Below are 25,013 nucleotides of genomic sequence, written 5' to 3' on the forward strand. Positions count from 1 at the left end.
TCAGCAGGGCTGCAGCTTCCTGAGGTGGCGAGGACAGTGGGTTTTGTGGACATGAAGGTTCCATCAGGCAAGAAGACCTGGGCAGGCAGCTGGAGCAAGCGGCAGAGTGCTTCACTGGGAGAGGTCCACAAAGAGGAAGAGGGGTCGATGATCTTGGGGGTCTCCAAAGGGACACTTGGCCACTAGAGTGAGGAAGTATAAAAGAGGAAGGGTTCCGTGGCCACATCCTGAAACAAGGGACTGAGCAATGACCACAGGCTTGGCCAACAGGAAAGGCTGCCACCCATTACGTCACTATCCATTTCAGAACCAACTGAAAGAACAAGGGAGATGGAGACCACCTCATTACTTTTTTATTGTTTCTTTATCGTCTGTGTGTGGAGGGAAGAGGACAGTTTGAAGGAGTCCATTCGCTCCTACCAATGGGATACGGGCATCAAATTCTAGGTTTTCAGGTTTGGTAGCAAGTGCCTTAACCCACTGAGTCTTCCTGCTGGCCCCAGTCACTGTTACTAAATAACAAAACTGCTCTTAGAAGAGGCCCATTGGGTTTGGAGCAAATCTAATTCATCTACATCTGAACCTCCGTAGCTGTGGGGCTGAGGGTTTGGAGAAGCTCTTTGTTGGTTTTGAAGCAGGGTTTCCTGTAGCCCCGGGCTGTCCTCAAGCTTCGAGCTTGCTGCGTAGTTAAAGATGGCCTTGGACTGCAGACCCTCACCTCCCAAGTGCCAGAAAAGAACAACAGATCTTCTGGGATTGGGGTCGTGAGCCGCCTTGTGGGTTCTAAAATCTTCCCAGATCCCCTGGGAGAGCAGCAAGTGTTCTTAACTACCATTCCACCTTTTCAGCTCAAGGCTGACCTTGAACTTCTGACCCTCCTTCATCTACCTTCTGAGTGCCAGAGTTATTTTTCACAGACGTGGTTACCTCACTTCGGCCTTGTCTAAGGCCGCCCTGTCTCTCTCCAGGCAGTCTCATGGAACTGCACGTTCTGGTGTTATTTCTATAGTCTTCAGGCCTTTTTAAAATTGATTTTGGTGTGTATATGCATTCCTCAGTCATTTCTCAGGTACTTGTTAGCCCATTGATTTATTGATTGATTTGAGGCAGGGCCTCTCATAGTTGGCTGAGCTGACTGGCCAGGAAGCACCAGCACTGGGATTACTTGGCTGGGACTCAGGCCCTCAAGCCTGCCCAGGAAACACTTGACCAACTCAGCTACAGCCCAGCCCAGTTTTCCCTTAACCTGCTTTTCACTGGAGATTTCACAATCTCCCTTTGTAACTACCTTGCCCCTGCAGAACCCTGAGTACCGTCACAAGCTCAGCCTTCTAGCTTAGAGATTCAAATCCGTGTGTGTGAACTGCTTTCTCCCTATCCTGCCTCCAGCCATTCAAGTTCAGTTACAGGAATTACACAGCAAGTTTAGTGCACAGCTGAAATGTTCAAGTCTGTTCCTACTAAGTCATTGCTGACACACCCTCTTATGTAAGTCAGACAAAGGGCTCCGCCCTGGGAGGATTAATTGCTACAAGGGAGCGAGGGCTTTGGCTGTTGTGGAGTTTTGTTTTGTTTTGAGGTTTTGGGCATTTAACCCAGGGCCTTGTCCTTACTTGCTAGGCAAATGCTCTACCCCAAAGCTGCATTCCCAAACTTTTTTTTTTTTTTTTTTTGATGGAAGATCTCTGCCATTCATGCTAACTTCACCTTCAGTGCTCCTGCCACCGCCTGCAGAGGGCTAGCTGTTTCTGACCTTTTTCTTTTCTGTTTTGTTTCTCTGTAGCTTTGGAGCCTCCCCTGGAGCGCCACCACTGCCCACTGTTTCTGACCTTTCTTGATGTAGGTGATTAGGGCAAGCCACAAAGTTGTCTGAAGTTTACACATCACTGTCAGTGTGACCAGTGTCCCCAGGCCACTGGCCTTTGTCTCATCTCTCTTAAGCCACTCCACCATCACTTTTCAACAATCCCAGGCAGCAGTAATTTTCCCCTCACTACCTTAACATAAAACTGGACAATCCAAGTAAGGGTTTAACAGTAGTAAATGAAGAAAAACAGCGATTTGATCACTGTGTGTGCACACTGTCTATCTAATGGTGACTTAGGGAAGTCCAGATGTTTAGTCACATTGACTCAGCATAATTAAATCTCAGACTAGAGCAATCAATCCGTTCCTGCGACAAACTGTGATGGTAAACTACTGTTGGAAGTCAGCCCACAGAAGGAGGAAGAAGCTGCCACGAAGTTGAGAGGTGTGCCTGCCACCACAGTGCTCTTAAAAGAGCCATGCTTCCGCCAAATGGCTGAAACTGCATTGAGAAACTCAATGCAGGCCTCCATTTGAAGTCAACTAAACTCTTTAATACACAGATGGAGTCAATTTTTTTAAACAGGATCATGCTACTTACAACTTGTAAAACTGGCTTGTAAGTAGACATGATCCTGTTAAGAGTCCAGGGCTTGGTCCCAGCTGGGCCTGGGGTTAAAGTTCAGTTCCACCACTAACTGTTGGCTGACTTCAATTCCCTGAGCACCTCACAAAATTAAGAATTTTTTTTCTAACTTAAAAAATTTATTTGTACTTACACGTATAGGTGTTTTGCCTGCCTGAAGATGTCAGATCTTGGAGTTACAGACAGACGTGAGCTGCCATGTGGGTGCTGGGAACTGAACCTGGGTCCTCTGGAAGAGCAGTCAGCACTCTCAACCGCTGAGCCAGCCATCTCTCCAGTCCTGAGAGGCTGATTTTTTTTTTTTTTTTTTTTTTTTTTTGAGACAGAGTTTCTCTGTGTTGCTTCGGAGCCTGTCCTAGAACTAGTTCTTATAGACCAGGCTGGCCTTGAACTCAGAGATCTGCCTGCCTCTGCCTCCCGAGTGCTGGGATTAAAGGCGTGGGCCACCACTGCTTGGCTGAGAGATTGATTTTTTTTTTTAAACAGTCTCACTACTAGCCCCAGTTGACCTGGAGCTCACTTTGTAGCTTAGGCTGACCTTGAACTTTTAGCAATCCTCCTGCCTCTGCTGGTGCTGGAATTATAGGGGTGAGCCACCACATCCAGCTCTGCAAGGTGTTTATGGACTTGGCTCATTTGCCTTTGTGTGTATGTGTATTGGCAGTGCAAGAGACTGAACCCAGGGCTTTGTACCCATCACTGGATTATGCAAAACTCCCTCATTCTTTTGATCTCTGTGAGGCCTGCTCCTAGGTTTACTGAACTGGATTGGTCCTTATTTGCTATAATCCAGCCTGTGAGAGAGAAATGCCCATGATATCCTGTAGAGGAGTAATGGCAAAGTGTTCTGATCCTGCAGAGAAAGACAGCTGACCCAGCTCTTCCCTGGTGGTCCGGGTCCGACTCCTTCCCATTGAACTTAAGAGGATGGACTTGGAGCTGGGTGTTGTGGCACAAGCTTGCGATCCCAGGAGGTGGAATTGAGGATTGCAAATCTGAGGCCAGCCTGAGCTACACAGTAAGATGCTGCCTTAAAAAACTAGTAACTGGGGCTGGAGAGATGGCTCAGTGGTTAAGAGCACTGGCTGCCCTTCCAGAGATTCTGAGTTCAATTCCCAGCAACCACATGGTGGCTCACAGCCATCTATAATGAGATCTGGTGCCCTCTTCTGGCGTGCAGGCACACATGGAAGGAATGTTGTATACATAATAAATAAATAAATCTTAAAAAAAAAAAAAAAACTAGTAACTGAGCCAGGTGGTGGTGGTGTACACCTTTAACCCAGCACTCAGGAGGCAGAGGCAGGTGGATCTCTGTGAATTTGAGGCAAAAAAAAAAATAAAAACCCTAGTAACTGACTTTCTTTTGGTACTGATATTGTTCCCGCCAATAATATCCTAAGACCTGAGGGTCCTAAGACCCTCTGAGCATTCTGCAAGAAACTGACACAAAGTGACACAGGACAAGAAGGGTAAGGGTTCTCTGTATGACCAGGGAGAGCAGCATGACGACAGGAAAGAGACTATGGTGGGCAGACAAAGTTGATTTCCACAAAAAAGCTAAAACTACAAAGACCATGCTGAGACTGGAGTGTGCTGAGTCCAACTGCAGATCTAGAGAGTGCTGGCTAGTAAGAGATGCAAGCATCTCAACCGGGAGGCAATAAGAAGAGAAAGGGTCAAGTGATCCAGTTCTGAGCCAACAATAAAATCATGAGCTTTTACTCATCTCAAAACAAACAAACAAACAGGGGCTGGAGAGATGGCTCAGAGTTTAAGAGCATTGCCTGCTCTTCCAAAGGTCCTGAGTTCAATTCCCAGCAACCACATGGTGGCTCACAACCATCTGTAATGGGGTCTGGTGCCCTCTTCTGGCCTGGAGGCATACACACAGACAGAATATTCTATATATAATAAATAAATACTCTTAAAAAAAGAGAGAGAAAACAAACAAAAAACCTAAAAGCACACCTTTAATCCCAGCACTTGGGAGTCAGAGACAGGTAGATATCTGAGTTAGAGGCCTCCCTAGTCTACACAGGGAGTTCCAGGACAGCCAGGTCTGTTACACAGAGAAATCCTGTCTCGAAAAACCTAAAAAAAAATAAAAAGTTTACTCACACAAGCGTCTCACCAGTGCTGGTGTTATGTAGTGATGAGGATTGAACCCAGGGCTCAGTACCTGCCAGGCACACACACTACCAACTGAGCCACATCTGCCCTGCCCTCCCCTCCCTGTCTTTCTGTCTGTTTCTGTGTCTCTGGCAGGTGACTGCTGTCCCTGTTCCTGTAGCCCCCTGTAAACAGCAACACAGTCAAGTTTGCCCCCCTCAGAGCTGGTCAGACTGTTATTTCCAAGACAAGTACCATATGGAAGCTGCTGCAGGATGTTCTCTGTTCTTATAGTCAACCCATTGTCTAGCTTGTGGAAGGCCCTGAGGGCCAAAAAATAAAGCCAAGTTTCTGCTTTAATGTTCTGTTGTTTTGCTTGTCTGAGACAGGGTCTCAGTCATAGATAGCCCTCATCTCCAGGCTTTTAAAATCTCTGTGGTGAGCCGGGCGGCGGTGGCGCACGCCTTTAATCCCAGCACTCGGGAGGCAGAGGCAGGCGGATCTCTGTGAGTTCGAGACCAGCCTGGTCTACAAGAGCTAGTTCCAGGACAGGCTCCAAAGCTACAGAGAAACCCTGTCTCGGAAAAAAAAAAAAAAAAAACACACACACCAAATAAAATCTCTGTGGTGTTGGACCATGAACTTCATTTTCATTCTCACTTTGTAGCCTGGGGTGGCTTAGACTCCCAGCAGTCCTCCTGCCTCAGCCTCCCAACAGACATGTATCAGAAAGACCAGCCTTGTGAAGCCTTTGTTAAGCAGGCATGAAGGTCTGGGCTCAGATCCTCAGGACCCATGTAAAGCCAGAGCCTGAGCAGGACTGGAACCCCAGTGCTCCTACATGGACAGACAAGGAAAGCCGCGATGAACCTCGCCCGCTGCTGGGATTATGGGTGTCCACTACACCTGACTCTGAGGATAGAACCCAGGCCTTTGCACGTGGTAGGGAGGCACTCTACCAACAGAACGATAAGCCGTGACCTCTCAGTTTAGATCAAAAAACACAGGCTGGCCAGGCGGTGGTGGCACACGCCTTTAATCCCAGAACTCAGGAGGAATAAGCAGGCAGATCGCTGAGTTCAAGGCCAGCCTGGTCTACTCAGAGCGAGTTCCAGGGTAGCCAGAGTTACACAGAGAAACCCTGTCTCGAAAAACAAAAACAAACAAAAAAGCCCAAAACAAACAAACCAAACAACAGTAACAAAACCACAGGCTCCTTTTCCAAAGGACCCAGGTCCGAGTTCCCCGTGGTGGGTAACAACTGTCTGTCAATCCAGTTGCAGGAGATCCCAAACCCTCTTCTGACTTGCCTGAGCACCAGGCACGCACGCACGCAGAGACCTACGTGCAGGCAAAACCCATACACATGAAATAAAACAATAAACAACTAAAAAGAAAACCAAAAACCCTCGAGCCTCTCTTCCACGCTCTCTTCTTTCCGTGCGTGTGGGCACACGAGTCACTGCTGCCGGGGGAGGTCAGAAGCCAACTTCGTGGACTTGGTTCTCTTGTCGCCTTTCCCGCTGACCATCTCGCCCCAGTCTGTGCCTCTGTCCCTGGGCCTGCAAAAATGGTGCACGCTGACCACACTGAGCTCCACAGAAGAATCAGACTGGATTCCTACCTAAGTGTAGAGGGACCAAGCGCGCCAGTGGGCTTGGTCATTGTCAAGTGTGGTCTAACCGGGATTACATCCTTCGGGCAGCACCAAGCCCAGGGTCTTCTCTTTGTGCACACGTGAGCCCCCGCGCCGGCGGGAGGCAGCGTGCGGCTGAGTGGATCACTTACGCAATCCCCTGGAACTTGCCTTGGACGCTCCGGTGCCATCGACTGATCGGCGCTCTACACATCCGGCCCCGGGGGTGGGCGGGTCCGTTTGCCCTCAGGTGGTATAACAGGCGCCGGAGCGAGCCAATAGCGTGGGGCATCGCCCCGCCCCTGCCTTCCGATTGGCCGGTGTCGTGGTGAGCCTCCTGAGGCGCCGGGAGCCGGACGTCCCGCACTTGCCTCGGAGCGCTCAGTTCTTCGTGCTCCTTCCTTGTAGCCCCAGCTCTGACCGCCGCCGCCATGGCCCAGTGAGTGACCGGCACGCGCAGCCAGGCCCGGGACACTTCCGGGGCTGAGCGTGGTGCTGGCGGGACTCTGCCCGGTTGTCTCCCTGCGCGCCGCAGCCCCGGGGGTCGCCTGACCCTCCCTGTGCAGCCCGCACCCTTGCACCTCGGGGTCCCCGCCGTGGGCTGCAGCAGCCCGGCCGCCCCTGCGTGGGAGCTCGCGGCTGCGACGGGCTCGCGGGGAAGGCAGGCCGCAGTGGGTGGGGGACGGCCCACGCCCCTTCTGCGGGCCGGGCCTGCAGGGGCGAAGGCCGGGGCACCCATTAGAAGGAACTCGGAGGCCCGTGGATCAGCGGGGTGCGGGCGGTCCCAGGTGCATGGCATGCTTGAGCAGACGGGCTACCTGTCCTGTTAAAAGCGACCAAGTGGCACCAACGTCCTTTCTTTTTTCTCTTTCCGGCCTTCCAGAGCTGACATTGCCCTGATTGGACTGGCTGTCATGGGCCAGAACTTAATCTTGAACATGAATGACCATGGATTTGTGGTAAGTGGTGGGCGCACGTTGCCTTCCCGGGGTGAGCACTGACTCATTTTTTGCAGATCTCAAGGCGACTGGAGAGCGCCTCTCACTCAGTGATCCCTGTTGTTGCTTAGTTTGTAAAAGAAGTCCTGCTCTAATTGTGCTGTTCGTGTAGTTGAAGAAGGAGCCTCTTTAGAGAGAGGGGACTAGACTATAAAACAGTGCTTCCCAACTTGTGGGTCGCGACCCCATTGACCATCCTCTGGCTCTAAAAACAATTACATTTCCATTCATAGGAGTAGCAAAGTTACAGTCATGAAGTAGTTATGAAAACAGCGACAATAATGTTATGGTTGGGGTCACCACAACATGAGGAACTATATTAAAGGTTCACAGCGTTAGGAAGGTTGAGAGCCGCTGATGTAAAGGGAGATAGAGCGCTGTAGCTCAGTTGACTAGCGAGACTTGGCAAGGGAAAATGGGATTTCTTTTTCCCTGTGGACAGCGTCTCATGGTGTTGCCACACTGGAGTCTCGGCTTCAGGGCTCAAGCAATCCTCAACTTAGCCAGCTGAGTAGCGGGGGCTACAAGATCCTCCTGCCTATGTGCTCTGGGTGTTCTTCCTAAATAGTAACATGGTTTAGAGGCCAGGATGACCAGGCCATAGTGACAGGCTCAGCCTGATAAGCGACAAGTGGTGGCTGGCCTTTTCCTCCCTTCTCTGTGCTTCATCCTGCTGTGACCTAACTGCAGGGATCTGCTGGCACTTAGGAAAAAGAGAAGGCAGACCAGCTCCCTTTAGACCTCGGACCAAATAACTATTTTGTTATTCTGGACCCTCCACCCAAAGGTCACCTGTGTCCGAGATCCTCTAAGTGGGCCTTTTTTCCTCCAGGTCTGTGCTTTCAATAGGACCGTCTCCAAGGTTGATGACTTCTTGGCCAACGAGGCGAAGGGAACCAAAGTGGTTGGTGCCAAGTCCTTAAAGGAGATGGTCTCCAAGCTGAAGAAGCCACGCCGGGTCATCCTTCTCGTGAAGGCCGGGCAAGCTGTCGATGATTTCATCGAGAAACTGGTAAGGCCAGCTCTGCTCAAACTCTGCTAGCGCCTCAGAGCCTGTGTCTGTTCCTCCCTCTAATGTCCTACTTCAGAGATGCTTTTCTTTTCAGTTTCTGAATAGGAACTAATCAGTTCTGAGGAAATGATAGCTTAAATGTTTCAGTCTGGCACGTGCCCAGGAGTAATTCTTACATTCCTTTTCCAAAAAGACTTTATTTTCATTTTACTTTATATGTGTGTATGAATATGTATGTATATGCCTGCATGTGTAACTGCACACATTCGTGAAGTTCCTGAGGAGGCCAGAAGAGGGTGTCAGATCCCTTGGAATTGGAGTTAATAGGCAGTTGTGACCTACCATGTTGATGCTAGGAATCAATCCCCGGTCCTTGGTGACAGCAGTCAGTGATCTTAAGCTCTCTCTTTCCAGCTCCTTTTTTTTTTTTTTAACATTTATTTAGTATTTGTGTGGGTGTAAACATGACACATTTGGATATAGAAGTCAGAGGACAGTTTGTGGGGGTTGGTTCTCTACTTCCCCCATGTGGTTTCTGGAAAGAACTTGGGTTGTCTGACTTGATACTTGATGGGAGGTACCTTTACCTACTGAGCCTTCTCACTGGACCAAGGTTATATTTATTTCATTATTATTATTATTATTATTATTATTATTATTATTATTATTATTATTATTATTATTGGGCGGACATGCAGGTAGAGGTCAGAACAACTTTTGGAGTCAGTTTTCTTCTTCCACCTTTTTTTTAGGGGGTGTAAATAGGCGGCTTAGGTAGGAAGAGCGCTGTGATGAAGGACAGACAAAGCTGTCCGCTGTTTGCTCCCAAACGGTGGCTGAAAACTGGTTGAATTTTCTTCAACGTAGGAAAGTACTGAAGCGCTCTCAAGCAGAGCTGTGGAAGGGGAGACTGAGAAGTAAAGCATAAGCTGGCCAGGCGTGAAGATGCACGCCTCTAACCCCAGCGCTCCAAAGGCATAGGCGGGTGGGTCTTCGTAAGTGAGGCCACCCAGGGCTGCACAGTGAGGTCCCGTCACAGGGAAGGGGCAAAGCAGAGGGAGAGTATGTGGTGGAGGGGTCTGACTGGGTTAGTAGTCTCCCATTTAAAGTTGCCGTTAGAGCCAGAGAGGATTATTGGAGTATACAAAGTGAATGCTTTCCCGCTGTTTCTTTGGAATACATTCTTGTTTTTAGTGTTCTAGGTATGTTTTATTTCTGTCTTTGGTCCACCCTAAGCTCGTATTTGGTTACAGGTACCATTGCTGGACACTGGTGATATCATCATTGATGGAGGAAATTCTGAATACCGTGATACAACAGTAAGTGTTCTTCAGTCCAAATTCTTTCGGGTCTTGAAAGAAACATTAGCATTGTAAATGTGACAGCAGAATGAACTGTCTCATGATCCTTTGGGGATTGGTGCTGGTGGGCTAGATCTCAGCCTTTGCTGCTAAGACACTTTATGGGTGAGACTCCTAGTTGCGTGTGTGCGTGTGTGTGTGTGTGTGTTGTGTGTGTGTGTTGTGTGTGTCTGTGTCTATGTGAGTAACTCAGGAGACGATGGCTTAGATACAACAGGCTGAGAGCTGTTTTGCATAATCTCTGCCTTCTATAATGCGTAGCATGCCATGGTGCAGCATGGCTGAGAAGCACTGCCCTTACGGTGTGTGATGCCTTGATGCCAAGGCGAGTCTCGTGTCTAAAGTGTGACGTGTGTGGGCCACGTCTCATGTCTAAAGTGTGACATGTGTGGGTCACCCACTAAACCCTTTCTTCACTGCATTTTACCCTGTATAGTCTATTCCTTTAAGATAGGAGCGTGTATTCAGGTAGCCACCTTGGGGGTGGTGTAGGTTTCTCAAAAATCAAGTTTTTATTTTAAGTTTTTTACAGAGCCTGTAACTTGTAATCCTCCTGTGCTTGTAGCCTTCCGAGTGACTTCCAGGAGTCTATTACTGTTTTAAAGCTCGGCCCTCCACACTGGGTGTCTAGACTCTAATGCTTGTCTGCTCCTACTCCCTTAGGTCATTTACTAGCAAACTTGAGCTCTCTGTACTGGCCTTCCACATCCTCTCATTCATCAAAAAGAATTTATTTTTGTGAGAAAACACTAAAATTGCTTTTCTCTCTTTTAGAGAAGATGCCGGGACCTCAAGGCTAAGGGGATCCTGTTTGTGGGGAGTGGAGTCAGTGGTGGTGAGGAAGGGGCTCGGTACGGGCCGTCACTCATGCCAGGAGGGAACAAAGAGGCCTGGTGAGTACCATCAGCACCGCGTACATTTCCGTGTAGGCCCGGCCTGGTGTGAACAGGACGGGGAGACAGTTCTGTGCTTGATCTGTGGAGATGGGGGTTAGAACTGGTGGCACTAGGCACAGCTCTGTCGTCTGAACAGTTTGTTCTTACGTCACGTGTGTGCTTGCTTTCCTCTCACCTGTCCTGTCAGAGACAGGTCACTGGCAATTGGAAACTTAAGGTACAGATAGCTATACCTTAGCCCAGTCCTAAGCATTGACTTTGAAGGTGTTGGGCTTGTGGGTCTGTACCAAAAAGTTGTGAGAGGGTGCCCTTTTCTTTGGTAGAGGGCAGCATAGTGAGGAGGTCTTGGGTTTCCTGTGAGCCAAGAGTGAGGGGGGGTGAAATGGAGAGCTGCTTTTGCTCAGTCCATGGCCCTTCATGCTCTCTGATCCAGGTAGCAGACATCAGCTGGGGAGGGTGTCTTTGAGGATGATCTTGTATGGCTTGTTCTGATAAAGTGACAGAAGAGTCTTCTAGTGTTTTGTGGGGGTTAGGGTAGCAAGATTCGGGGTCGGAACCCAAGGCTTCATGCATGTTAGATGTGCACTTTGCCACTGCGCCACGTCCCTTGCCTCTCTTCTGGTGCTTCCGTGGTGCTTCCGCCTTGCCTGTTCCTTTGTGTTGACTCGGGTGTTCTGTGGCCTCCTCTCGGGGGTGTGGGGTCCACACCTGTCAGCAGTGGGGACTGGGGTTTCTCCAGGGAGCTGAGCATATCCATTACTGCAGAGCAGTGCCCTTGAGCACTGACCCCAAAGCTCAGCCTTCTCTGGTTGGCTGAACTGTACCTCCCCTTTCCACAGGCCCCACATCAAGACGATCTTCCAAGCCATCGCTGCAAAAGTAGGAACTGGAGAACCCTGCTGTGACTGGGCAAGTTCTGGGCTCCCCTCTGACCACCCGCACGGCTGAAGAAAGACCACCCTGGTCCCAGTGCTAGCTCTGTGCTCCAAGCTTCCATCTAAGTCACTGCCCGGCTGGTGCCAGAAGCACATCCCTGCCTGTCTGAATGGCGTTGTGCCCTAACCAGCCCTTCAGGGCCTGGATGCTAATGTGTTAAGAGCAGATCCTCAGTCCTCCTAACAGGAGGGTTTCATAAATAGGAGCTGGGGAGCAAGGGTCGTTACAGTGCTTTACCTCATGGCCAGGGAACGCTGGAGTTAGAGCGGGCCTGCTGCCGTGTCACGCCGGTGTCTCAGGCCGCAAGGATCTGAGGATCTTCGCATAGCCTTTGTTTTGGGTTTTCCGTATTTGGATGTTCACCAGCGCTCAGGAGTCTGGTCCTAGGCACTTTCCCTCCTGTTTGGAGAATAAATATCCCACTGTGGCTTCAGCCAGTGCCATGAATGGAAGAGCACAGCAGCCTAGGCGGCAAGAGTTGCCAATGAGATCTTTGTTCACCGATGGTGTGACCTGGGACAGATCGCTGCAGGAGGACTTGTCTGAGAAATCCCCAGTTGCCCCCGACAATCTCGATGCTCTCACCAGCGTTTCTTCTGCTTTTCCTTCCTTTAATTTTACTTCCTTTTCCCCCTCCATTTTCTCTGTCTTTGAGTTGTATTTGTCTATCTGATGTATATGCATGGGAGAACTTGAGGCTACGTGTGGACGTCAAAGGACAGTTTATAGGAGTCGGTTCTCTCCTTCCACCGTGTGGGTGCTGGAATCAAGCTCAGGTGGTCCCGCTTGGCAGCAAGCACCTTCACCTCTGGACCACCTGACCATCCCCAGCACCCAGGGTCTCCTCACTGCGTAGCCGAGCAGGCCTTGGGCCCTCAGTGCTCCCTCATCAGTCTCCTGAATTACAGACCTGTGCACCACCACACCTAGCTCCCTTTTTATACCTGTTATTTTATATGCCCACTTGGTCATTTTAGTAATGTATATGATTAAGATAGGGATAACCTAAGGGCCCAGCCTTGGGCATAAGGGAAACCCTCCCACCGACCTGCCAGCTTTGGGTCAGTGCCAAGTTCAGTCACCCTCTGCTAAGGTGATGCAAAAGTCATCCAAACTTTCCAGTCTTCTTAGTGGAAGGGACTCCTTCCCTGATGGCAGAGTAGAACCTTTAGAATTCTACCTTCCTTTAACTCCCTCTAGGAAAAGTCAACAGGAAAAGCCAGCTCGCACTTGTGGGTCTTGACTCAGCCAGAGTTGACTGCCGTGGCTAAAGCTTGGGTCAGGCCATAAGAGTAAATGGTAGAGGCTGAAAGGGGGTGACCGCAGGTTTGTCCACTGCCGGGGCAACAGGAGAGTGAAGTAAGATGTCCCCACACTGCACAGTTAGTGTCCCAATTCGAAGGGGCCAGCCAGCGAGAGAGGAAGCCTCTGTCTGACAGAAGCATCACAGTGTCGACACAGCAGCGACTGCCAGGAAGACTGTCCCAGCCGCCTGCTGTGGAGACAGCTGCATGAACGCAGAGCCTGTGCCGTGATGCTCTTGACTCTGCTGCGCTCCTTCTTGTTCCTGTCCATTGGGCAGTTTTCAGAGGTGGCCTTTCTAGAGGGTAGAGCTTTGATCAGAGTAACACGACCGAAAGGCCCTTTGTAAAGTCCCCGTGATAAACTGGATACATCCTACCAGCTTAGCCAGTACCTTGTCAGTGAGAGGACCACGAGGAAATGAATTTCTGGACTTTAAAGATCATGGCGGTACCTTGGTAGAAGGACATTTTACCCTCAGCTGTGAGGAACGACAGCATTACATTTGTATCTGGGAAAGATACAAGTAATTTAAGCAGCAGCTGCTAGAAATGTGGTGACTTCAAGACTGGGGCGACTTTAACTTGTGGCTGGAGCTGGGGAGTAGGGAGTTGCTTTTAATAGTGGGAAATACAGGCTAAAGAGCTTGGGTATGTTGGGGGGTTCCTATTAAAAACACTGTTTTCTCATGATATTGTGTGAGATGGAGCCGATCTGAAGTCTTCTTTTGTGTCTTCTGAGACTTCTCTTGTATAGTCTATTGCTCTGAAGGCCTCTTGTTGCTGATTGCCCTGACAGGTGGGAGACGAGGGGGCTGGTCACTTTGTGAAGATGGTGCATAACGGGATCGAGTATGGCGACATGCAGCTGATCTGTGAGGCTTACCACCTGATGAAGGATGTTCTGGGCATGCGGCATGAGGAGATGGCCCAGGTGAGTCCCAGGCACTGCCTCCACCTCAGTAGGCACTGATCGGAGGAGGGAGAACTTGCCCCTGACAATTAATACTTCCTCCTTCCTGTTTGCCTGGCTGTCTGGTGGCCCACATGAACTCAGCCTAATGTAAGGGAAGCTGTGGTAATGGCATCATAAAATGTGATATCCAGCCAAGAAGCAGTAATCATTGTTGGCACTTAGTGAGCCAGACTTGGTCAGCACTGTGTGTCCCCCTCCCTGTGGAACCCAGGGCCTGACCTTAGGCACGGTAGGCAAGGGCTGTGTCCCAGAGCCCATCCCATTCCTTGCTCTTTCTCAGTTACCTTGGCTCCTAAGGGGGTGTGGCTGTCCTTGTTGACCAAGTGAGGACTAGAGCTCTGGAAGTTACTCCTGATAGTTCCTCTGCTCCTCCCAGGGCCAGGGAGAGAGCTCAGCAGTTGAGCACTTGGTACTCCCACAGAAGGCTGGTAGGGTTGGGTTTCCAGAACCCATGCGGAGGCTCACAGTCATCCATAACTCTTGTTCAGGGTATCTGATGTTCTCCTCTGACCTCTGTGGGCCTTGGATACAGGTGGTGCATATGTATACATTCAGACAAAATACCCAAACATAAGGATTAAATATATTAATAAACAGTAATACACCTTTAAAAAAATTTTAAGTTCATCCCAGTGGAGAAACGTAAGCATTTCCCCCACATTTTCTTATGAAATTGTTCAAATACTGAAGACCCTCACTGTCGTATCGTGTGTGCACACCACCTGGATTCCCCTATAGCGTCTCACTGCACTTCACCGCATACTGTCCAGCCCCATCCTGACCTTTTTCCCCAGTGCAGCATCCTTAGATAAACATTTAGTTACCAGGGCTGGAGAGATGGTTCAGAGGTTAAGAGCACTGCCTGCTCTTCCAGAGGTCCTGAGTTCAATTCCCAGCAACCACATGGTGCCTCACAACCATCAATAATGAGATCTGGTGCACTCTTCTGGTCTGGTGGCATACATGCAGATAGAACACTATACATAATAAATAAATCTTTTTAAAAAATTTAGTTACCAACATAGGCAAGTATGTCTTACCAGTCATTTTCAGAATCTTTTGTTAGTCCTTTGACAGTTTATACACAGATAGTGTATGTTGATCATACCCACCCCAGCGTTCCCATTCTTCTCCCCTACAACACCCTTTACCTCCATGATGGCCTCTCCCTTTGTGTTTCTGTCTCTCTTTCTCTCTTTATTGTAACCCACTGACTCTTAATTACTGTTGCCTGCCAGAATATTGGCTGAGTTTGCTGGCTTTGCGGGTCTTGTGCACGAGGGTGTGTGTGTGTGTGTGTGTGTGGTGTGTGTATGGGGGGGTTGTAGGGGGGGAATGACTTGACCTCGTGGACTGTCACTGAGCTTTAGTCCTGACCCTCATGTATCTTGGCAGCTGCTTGACTCCCTTATTCATTCTAAAACATTTAACTTAGTTTTCATTATCTTTGTGTTTGTATTTCATTCATTTACTTAATATTGTATTTCTAGCCGGGTGGTGGTAGCACATGCCTTTAATCCCACCACTCGGGAGGCAGAGGCAGCCTGATCTCTGAGTTCGAGGCCAACCTGGTCTATAAGAGCTAGTTCCAGGACAGGCTCCAAAGCCACAGAGAAACCCTGTCTCAAAAAAAACAAACAAACAAAAAGTATTTCTACAACAAAGTGAGTGCTTTACTATATGCAAGATCTATTCTAAACGCTAAGTATAAGACCGTGAAGGGCAGGGTAGAACTCAGATAGTGTAGCCTAGCATGTGTGCGGTGCTGGCTGTGTGAGCGCGCAGCAGTGACGGTAACTGAAGTCTGCACTCCGGAGCTGGAAGACAAACAATAAGAGTGAATGTGAACTAGAAAACTGGTGATCACTGTTACAGACCAAAGCAAGCTGAGACTAGCAGACAGAGTTTTAGGTTGGGTTAGGTTTTAGATATTTTTATTTTAAGATTTATGTGCATTATGTTTTTTGCTTTGTTTTGTCTGTATGTATGTCTGTGTGAGTGTGCCAGAACTGGAGTTATAGACAGTTGTGAGCTGCCATGTGAGTGCTGGGAATTGAAACCCAGTCCTCTAAAAGAGCAGCCATTGCCCTTAACCGCTGAGCCATCTCTCCAACCTTAACAGACAGGTTTCGTTTTGTTTCTTGTTTTTATTTTTGTGGTACTGGGATGGGACTCGGGGCCTCAGGCTCACTAAGCTTGTGTTCCAGCACTGAGCTACATCCAGTTCCATCCAGAGATGGATTTAGATAGGGCAAGAAGGTGACAGCATGCATAGACCCCAGTGAAGTGAGGAGCTTGGCTCCAAGGAGAGGGCATTTCCAATGGTAAGAAATTAAGCCGCGCCGGGCGGTGGTGGCGCACGCCTTTAATCCCAGCACTCGGGAGGCAGAGGCAGGCGGATCTCTGAGTTCGAGGCCAGCCTGGTCTACAAGAGCTAGTTCCAGGACAGGCTCTAGAAACTACAGGGAAACCCTGTCTCGAAAAACCAAAAAAATAAAAAAATAAAAAAATTAAAAAAAAAAGAAATTAAGCCGCCAGGCTGACACTCAACACAGCTGCCTGACCTGCTGAGTGACTCAGTGGGCTGCAGTAGGAGGCTACAGGCCACCAAGAGGAGGGCCTACTGGCCCCATGTGCCTAGCAGCAGTGAGCACACCAGTTACAGAGGCAAGGATACGGCAGATGAGCCAGGGTGCCCACAGAACCCAACCCACCCTGCCTTCTCTTCTGTGTATAGGCCTTTGAGGAATGGAACAAGACAGAGCTGGACTCGTTCCTGATTGAAATCACCGCTAACATCCTCAAGTTCCTGGACACTGATGGCAAAGAGCTGTTACCAAAGATCCGGGACAGCGCTGGGCAGAAGGGCACTGGGAAGTGGACCGCCATCTCAGCACTGGACTACGGCATGCCCGTCACCCTCATTGGTAATGTCACATCTACCACCTGTGCCTTTGGTCCCACTGCTGTGATCCTGGTGTCCTTCTGGAATTCTGCTCTGGACAGTTTGGAGACAGTCTTTGGGCCTGCTCAGGTGTCAGTGCGCCTTTCCTCTTTCTGCACGTGGGGAACTCTCCTTATGGGCTCCGAGGTAAACACAGATGTTACCGTCCTTTCTGTGCACTTTTAAATCTGGATATTTTCACATTTGAATGAAGCCAGGCAGGGGTGGTGCACGCCTTTAAATCCAGCACTCGGGAGGCAGAGGCAGGTAGATCTCTGTGAGTTCAAGGCTAGCCAGGTCTATAGAGTGAGTTCTAGGCTCCAAAGCTACACAGAGAAACCCTGTCTTGAAAAGCCAAAACAAACAAACATTTGACTAAGTATAGTCAATAACATGAAAAACCTTTGTCCAGTTGATTTTTGAGACAGTCTCGATAAGTAGTAGCTCAGGTTAGCCTTGGCCACATATCTTCTTGCCTCCAGACTGTGGGGAATGCAGGTATGCATGGCTTTTTTGGCTTGTTTTGCTAAGATTTCTGTAATGGGTCCAAAAACAAAAGTTCATAGACAAACACATTTTGTTTATGTAGTCAGCATTTACTAATATTTTACAGGTTCTACCCACATATATAGAAAAAATGGGGCATAGCCTAGATTCCTTCACCTTCTCATTTAGAAGAAAACCACTATCCACATAACTTTCTATTAGTGGACTACACATCCAACTCAGATAGAAAGCTGGGGTGTGGCTCAGTTGGTACAGCGCTTGTCTAGCTCTGGGTTTGATCCCTGGCACTGGAGAAAACCAAACCCTGGAAACGAGAATAAGAAACTGGCTGTGGGTTGGGTTTTTCTTGTTGTTGTTGTTGTAGTTCTTTTTGTTTGTTTGTTTGTTTGTTTGTGACAGAGTTACACTGTGTCCTTGTGTCTCCGTAGTCCTAGCAGGCCTGAAATTCATGGAGATCTGCCTGTCTCTACCTCTTGAATGCAAAAACTGATTCTTTAAGAATAAATTAAAAGTTGGGAGGTGGTGGCAAATACCTTTAGTCCCAGAAGATGGAGCTCTGTGAGTTTAAGGACAGCTTGATCTACTGAGTAAGTTACAGGATAGCCAGAGCTATACAGAAAAACCCTGTCTTGAAATATAAACAACAAATAAACACATGAGACCCACATGGTGGAAAGAGAGAATCAACTCCTGCGAATTGTCTTCTGACCTCCATATGAATGCCACGGCATTCGCAGAGGGAGGGAGGTAATAAAAAAGAATAAAGTACAGTGTGCTTCTGTAACCATAGTTACTTAGGAAACTATGACAGTAAAATCAGTTGAGGCTAGGAGCTCAAGATCACCTTGGTCCTGTGTATATGTGATGTGCATGTGTCTTCATATGTATATGCGTGTGGGTGAACATTCCCATGCATACAGATGTGTAGACCAGAGGTCAGCATCAGCTGTCTTCCCTGTAAAAGGAGACTGCTCTTTCGTTTCCCGGCCGCCCAGACCCAAATAATTCACGATGAAACTATATTAATTACAACAGTCTTTGGCCTATTAGCTCAGGCTTCTTATTAACTAACTCTTGCATCTTAAATTAACCCATTTCTATTCATCTGTGTATCGCCACAAGGCTGTGACTTACTGGGTAAGGTTATGTTATGGTGTCTGTCTCCTTGACTCCGCCTACTCTCTCTCTATATCTCTGTTCGGATTTCCTGCCTGGCTTTGCTCTGCTAAACCATTGGCTGAAACAGTTTTATTCATCAGCCAATAGAAACAACACATATACAGAAGGACATTCCACATCACTTCCCAATCACCCTTTACCTTTATTTTTGAGACAGAATCTCTTCATTGAACCTGAACCTGAACCTGATTGGCTAGAGTGACTGGCCAGCCAGCTACGAGGACCACTGGTCTCTGACACTCCTGGGCTACAGTCATAGTTATGTGTGGCCACATCTTAGCTTTTTTACACAGGTGTTGGGGACCTTGTATGACAAGCACTCTGCCAACCTTGTCTTTCTTTCTTAAGAGAGAGAATGGAATACCCCTCTGCCAAGGTTATGACCAGAGTGAGTCAGGTGTTCACAAGAGTCTGCTGGTGGAACAGTTCTTCTCTGATAATTCGGGCATTTTCCTGTTTACCTTTCCAGATACGGATGTGTGGCTGTCTCTCCCTCCTCCTTCCTTTATTTTCTGCTTAGTCATGCTCACCTTGTGTTAGACACTTGGGGTGGGACAGGGCAGGTGTGTGTGTGTGTGTGTGTGTGTGTGTGTGTGTGTGTGTGTGTGTGCCCGCCCTGCACAGGTAGGAGGAAGTTGGCTGCATTTTGGCCAATCCCAGTAGTGCTGTGTGCAGGGAACACCTATCCCCCGCCGACTCGCTGCGTGTGGCAGCATTGTCCTCAGTTTTAGAGACTGGGTCCCTCCCACCACGCTGGCAGATGTGGTCCTTTCCTACTTAATGAATAAAAGGACACAGTCTCAGTCCAACTTACTGTATGGCCAGGAGGGTTTGCCACGCTTGCTGTTGCACAACTGTCAAGTCATGCTGCACGGAAGGACGGGTTGGGTAAGGGCAAGAAGACGGTGCCTTTTCACCTCGCTCTCGAGCTGTGGCTCGCACACTTTTCCCAGAACTGAAGTTCCAAATTAGTTGTTAACCCCAGAGGTTCAACCCATTGTGGTGGAGGAAAAGAAAATTCATTCATCTTCAATAAATTGAGCAACTGGCCGTCACAAGAGTGGTTTGTAAAAATATTAAATGTCTTCATGCTCTGTATTGAAAGGTATTGTGAAACCAGTGGTTGTGGGTGTAAAAACAGCCTGGAAGGTGGAGCCACGGCTCAGCAGTTACAAGCATGCCCTCCCCTTCCAACGATTGGCTTCCTGGCACCCACAGCAGATTGAGCACAACCCCCTGTAACTCTAGTGCCATCTGACTCCTGGCCTCTGAGGGCACTTCACTCATGTGGAAACACATACCCTTAAAAATAAATCTTACCAAAAAAACAAACAAACAAAAAAAAAAAAACAGAGCTAAGCCTGGGGGCTAGTAAGATAGCCTAGCTATTAAGAGCACTTGTTTTCGCTGGACAGTAGTGTTGCACGTCTTTAATCCCAGCAGTCGGGAGGCAGAGGCAGGTGGATCTCTCAGTTCGAGGCCAGCCTGGTCTTCAGAGCTAGTTCCAGGACAGCCAAGGCTACATAAAGAAACCCTGTCTTAGCTGGGCAGTAGTCCTTTAATCCTGGCATTCAGAAGGCAGAAGCAGGTGGATCTCTGTGAGTTTGAGGCCAGCCTAAAAGCAAAAAAAAAAAAAAAAAAAAAAAAAAAAACAAAAAAAGGATAAAGAAACCCTGTCTTGAGGGGAAAAAAAAAATAATGATTTTCTTTAGTCAGGTGTGGTGCACACCTATAATCCTGGCAGTTGGAGGTAGAGGCAGGAGGACCAGGGCGTCAAGGCCATCCTCTGCCACATAGTAAGTTTCAGGTAGCTTATACTTTACGAAGTTCAGTCTCATAACAAAATTAATTTCTTTTAAAAAGAAACTGAAATTTTACTATTGGGTTAATATTGAGTAATTATGTAAATTATATGTAATCATTGTCTTGCCTCTATTTCACCTTGAAACTTGCCTTTGAATTTTGGGTTGGTCTTTGGTTGATGCATTTGTGTTGGGATGCTAACTTAAAGTTTTAGTTGTGGAATTAACTGATCAGAGATCCTAGCCCAGGTGTTGGTCTGGGGATCTCTGACTGTGCGCATCCTTTCCTCGGGTTTCTCTGACCGACTCCCTCTTTCTTATGTAGGAGAAGCTGTCTTCGCTCGCTGCTTGTCCTCTCTGAAGGAGGAGCGAGTCCAGGCCAGCAGGAAGCTCAAGGGCCCCCAGAAGGTCCAGCTGGCTGGCAGTAAGGAGTCATTCCTGGAGGACATTCGAAAGGTGGGCAGCCCCTAGCCTTGGCCTTTGTGGCCGGGGAAAGGCTGTGGGGTATAGAGACCTTCCACCATGTTCTCATTTCCAGCCTTTCCTCTCTGGGGTCTTCTCTGAGGTGAGAAGGAACCTGGGAGGTGGGTGTGGCTACTCCACTAACCAGTCTGGTGTTGCTTTCTAGGCCCTCTATGCGTCCAAGATCATCTCCTACGCGCAAGGCTTTATGCTGCTCAGACAGGCAGCCGCTGAGTTTGGCTGGACCCTCAATTATGGTGGCATTGCCCTCATGTGGAGAGGGGGCTGCATCATCAGAAGGTAAGTGAAGGTGAACTCAGGGCTGCCTGCATAGGGCCTAGGCAGTGCTTGTATTTCCCTCTAACTGGGAACAGCCATCCTGCCACTGAACATTGGCAACAGTGTGGGTTACATTGTTACAGCCCCCCTTTGGGATAGGTCTCTATGCCTTAAAACAATTATAGTTCAGAAGTATCTGGGGCAGAATGAGCTTGGTCAGTGGTGGTGCATGCCTTTAATCCCAGCACAGCAAAGGCAGGTGGATCTCTTCAGTTTCTGGTCAACCTGGTCTATAGAGCACGTTCCAGAACAGCCAGGACTACGTAGAGAAGTCCTGTCTTGAAAAAACAAAGAAAGAAAGGAAAAAAAAAAATGGGGTCTGATGTGGTAGTGCATACCTATAATCCAAGCACTCTGGAGGCAGAGGCAGATGAATCTCTGAGTTCAAGGTCAGCCTGAGCTACATAGTTCCAGTACAGTCATAGCTACATAGAAAAACCCTGTCTCAAAAAACAAAGAAACAAATTTGTAAAACACTTGCTAGGCCCTGCTCTACTACTAGCACCAGAAAATGTTCTGAACTTCTAGAGACTATTTTCTTAGCATCATTCTCTAGGCAGCACAGTGAACCTGCTTTGTATACCATTTATATCACAGTAAGCCAGCTAGAGATGATTCAAAACATACAGAGCTTGTGTATGGTTTTGTTGTTGTTATTTGTGAGTATGACTTCAGCCAAAACCATTAATCTGATCTCCACCAGCCCCTACTTTAGCTGGAGGACCACAGAGCTTCTTGGCATGACCCAGAATTAATGTCAGTTCAGCCACAGTGTTTAGTAGCAGTCGCTTCTCCCCCACCCACAGCACAGTTGCCCCTTTGTAAAGGCCGCGGGCCCCCTGGGGAAGGGCTGGAGAAAGGCTAACAGTGGGGCTCTTGGGCAGTTCACCAGTGTACTTCCTCAGGGGACCTACTGCCCCTCATTCAAGGGTTCTGGGTCTGAAAATTAGTTCTTGAGCTGAGACTCCATCTTGCTACGATCCAGCATAGCCTTTGGTTTGAGCGTTTCCTGCTTCTTATCTAATCTGTTCCGTCCCTGGAAACCCCACTGCTTAGCCAGTGTCAAAGGTCCCCGGAGTCCTGCCGCCATAAACTCACCCGCTGCCATTACAGGTCAGGCCCATTACGATGCCTACGCTCACCTTCAGTCCTTCCTTCCACCTGTGCTACCTGGGAGTCTTTAGTGTTGGTCGTAGGCCCCTTCCCTGCTGACATGTCACTGGCACATTAATACTAAGCTGTTTGATGAGGGTCTTGTGCACCCACACATTTCTACTGAACCCATCCCCTGTCCACACTTGAGGGACAACTCAGTCTCTCCAACTGGATTGTCTATACCACATGCTGCAAGTGGCTAGCTCTGAGAAGTGTCCTGGCCCTGGACTTGTTTCCTGGGGCCCACTCCCTTTTTTGTTTTATAGGGGTCTCACATAGCCTAAACTGGCTTTGAGCTACTGATCCTTCTATCTCCACCTCATTGTACTTGAGAAAAATACATTATTTTTCAGTAGTTCTTACGGGGCTGGAGAACTGGCTCAGCAGTTAGAGAGCACTGACTGCCAGGCGGTGGTGGCACACGCCTTCAGTCGCAGCACTCCCGAGGCACCAAAGCTACAGAGAAGCCCTGTCTCAATTAAAAACCAAACAAAAAACAAAAAAAAACCAGGGGTGGGGGCAAGCACTGGCTGCTCTTTCAGAGGACCTTGATTCAATTCCCAGCACCCACGTGGTGGCTCACAACCATCTGTAACTCCAGTCCCAAGGGGTACAATGTCCTCTTCTGCTGCACAGACATGCATGCATGCCAGCAGCATATACACACACACTCTCTCTCTTTTTCTCTCTCCATGAATTTGCAGGGTGATGCACATGTCCCACAGTTGTGTGTAGAGGTCAGAAGACATTTGTGGGGGTTGGTTTTCTCTTCCCACCATGAGGGACCAGGACTGTTTCAGATGTCAGACTTGCTGGCAAACACCTTTACGTCACTGGCTGCTCTGTGCTGCTCAGTGTTAACTCTGCTAGCTCCAGGGGGGAGAGCCGTGACTTTGTGTCTCTGTGGAGTGCAGTGACTGCTGCTGTCGTGAGACTGATTTCTTGCAAACTATTTCAGTGTGTTCCTGGGGAAAATTAAAGATGCGTTTGAGCGAAACCCTGAGCTTCAGAACCTGCTGCTTGATGACTTCTTTAAGTCAGCCGTTGACAACTGCCAGGTGCGTAACTGGCCACGGGTGCTGGGCTGTTTCATTCAGCAGCATTGGTGCTGGTGGAGTCTCCTGCAGACTGGAACTCAGCATCTCTGGGCAAACCCAGCCACTGACTTCTCTGCTCTCTATGCTCAGGACTCCTGGCGGCGGGTGGTCAGCACTGGGGTGCAAGCAGGCATCCCCATGCCCTGCTTCACTACCGCCCTCTCCTTCTACGACGGGTACAGACATGAGGTGCTGCCAGCCAACCTCATCCAGGTGAGCTTGGGAGCAGGCAGTACCCTTGAACTTGGTTGGTTCCTGAGGGTTGTATGCCTACCTGTCAACCTAACCAATCAACTGCACTCCTTTCCTAGGCTCAGCGGGATTACTTTGGGGCTCACACCTATGAACTCTTAGCCAAACCAGGAGAATTTATCCATACCAACTGGACGGGCCACGGTGGCAGTGTGTCGTCCTCTTCATACAATGCCTAGTAGGACTGTGGCTCGCCCTCCCTCCCACCAACAGGACAGTTCCTGTGGCACCAGCACTCCTCTTTGCCCTAGTTCCTGCTCAGATCTTTTGGCCGAGTCTTGGCTGTGACTGCTGAAGAAGTCACTGAGGTCCGTTGTCTGGTAGTCCTGAACCAGCATGCGCTCCACCTCGACCTTTCGCACTGCCCAGGATCCTGTGCTCCACTGTGTGACCGCCCCCTGACTGAGTCGTGCCATGTGGGTCAGACAGGCTGCAGCTCTTAGCACACAGCGGGGCTGGGTGTCCTGGACCATGGATCATGCGTATGGGCTCTGTACACTCAGAACCTCCACTCAGTAAAAGCTAAATATAGTTACCCTCTTCTACCCGCTCTCTGGCCATGCCTGCGCATGCCAGCTGCTCTTCCGTGGGCAGAAAGGTCTGCACTGAGTTCACTAGATGGGAAGTGATTTGTTTTCTTTAAAGACTCCAAATAACACAGGACACATTAAATTGAAGGTGATGATTAAGTCTGGAGGGAGGTGAGGAGGCACCAAGGAGTAGATGGATAGGGACTCTCGTGTTGTGCTGTTTCTTACCGGACACACTAGGTACCTGGAAGTTCGTGTACCATGTACCCTGCCACACACTTGTAATAAACTCTTTAGACTAGCTTGGTGCTCTCTCCTGCTGTACGAAAGCTGGTCTGCCTGGGATTTCCAGTGCCCTGGATCTGTTCCTCCACCAGGCTTTTCATTTGTCTTGTTTACTGATAACCATTACCTGGACTGGGGCCATCGGACTGTGTTAGGCCAGCAGTGAACTCCGCTCTGTGATGATTTTTCTGGACCCATTTAGTCCCATGAGGGGCCCGAGAGCAGAGCAAACAATGCCTGTTTGGACAGCTGGTGTGTCTCATCTGTCTCTGGCTTCAGTCTCAGGAGCTGCAGAGCAGGCAGAACTGACATGGGAAAGGAAAGTGGCTTTTATCAAATCCTTATGTTTTGGGTTTTTTTTTTTTTTTTTTTTTTTTTTTTTTTTTTTTTTTTTTTTGAGGTGATGGCCTCCAATTCATGATCCTCCTGGAGTACAGGGTGCGTCCTTAACACCAGGCCCACCCACCCTTCCAGCCCCCGTTTACAGACTAAGGACTGAAAAGCACTCGCTAGAGGCAGAGGGGTCCTTGGAGAATAGAGCAAATCCTGGGGAGAAGCAGTAGAGAAACCGAGGATGAGAAAGAAGAACTGAGAGCCGGGACGCTCAACTGCAGCCCTTTCTAGTTCACCCCACGAGAAGCTGTGAAGTTAGGATGGGGTCCTAGCCCAGCCGTTCCTACTGGCTGTGTAACTGGGGAGGTGTTTCCTGCCCTCGGTCTGTTTTCTCCAGCGAGAAGAGCTGCACTTGGTCCTCAGCACCCACACGGCAGTTGCCATGGGG

The 25,013-nt window shown here is 48.9% G+C and overlaps 1 protein-coding gene across 1 annotated transcript; it reads left to right on the top strand.

Moving 5' to 3' along the window:
- The first annotated feature begins 6,512 nt into the window (after window positions 1-6,512).
- Window positions 6,513-24,248, top strand: Pgd (phosphogluconate dehydrogenase). The gene is made up of 13 exons (XM_038332667.2): window positions 6,513-6,639; window positions 7,084-7,159; window positions 8,031-8,210; window positions 9,464-9,529; window positions 10,346-10,464; window positions 11,307-11,376; window positions 13,504-13,638; window positions 16,418-16,607; window positions 20,438-20,568; window positions 20,741-20,874; window positions 23,027-23,126; window positions 23,256-23,378; window positions 23,477-24,248. The coding sequence occupies exons 1-13, from the start codon at window positions 6,632-6,634 to the stop codon at window positions 23,594-23,596; spliced, it is 1,452 nt and encodes a 483-aa protein (XP_038188595.1). The 5' UTR covers window positions 6,513-6,631; the 3' UTR covers window positions 23,597-24,248.
- The last annotated feature ends 765 nt before the right edge of the window (window positions 24,249-25,013 follow it).

This window comes from Arvicola amphibius, chromosome 6 (assembly GCF_903992535.2).
Source record: "Arvicola amphibius chromosome 6, mArvAmp1.2, whole genome shotgun sequence".
Lineage (NCBI taxonomy): Eukaryota > Metazoa > Chordata > Mammalia > Rodentia > Cricetidae > Arvicola > Arvicola amphibius.

Excerpts from the sequence above, each read along its gene's own strand:
- Pgd (XM_038332667.2), top strand. Across the intron at positions 9,530-10,345 it reads CTGAATACCGTGATACAACA|AGAAGATGCCGGGACCTCAA; the intron begins GTAAGTGTTCTT and ends TCTCTCTTTTAG. Across the intron at positions 16,608-20,437 it reads CATGCCCGTCACCCTCATTG|GAGAAGCTGTCTTCGCTCGC; the intron begins GTAATGTCACAT and ends TTTCTTATGTAG.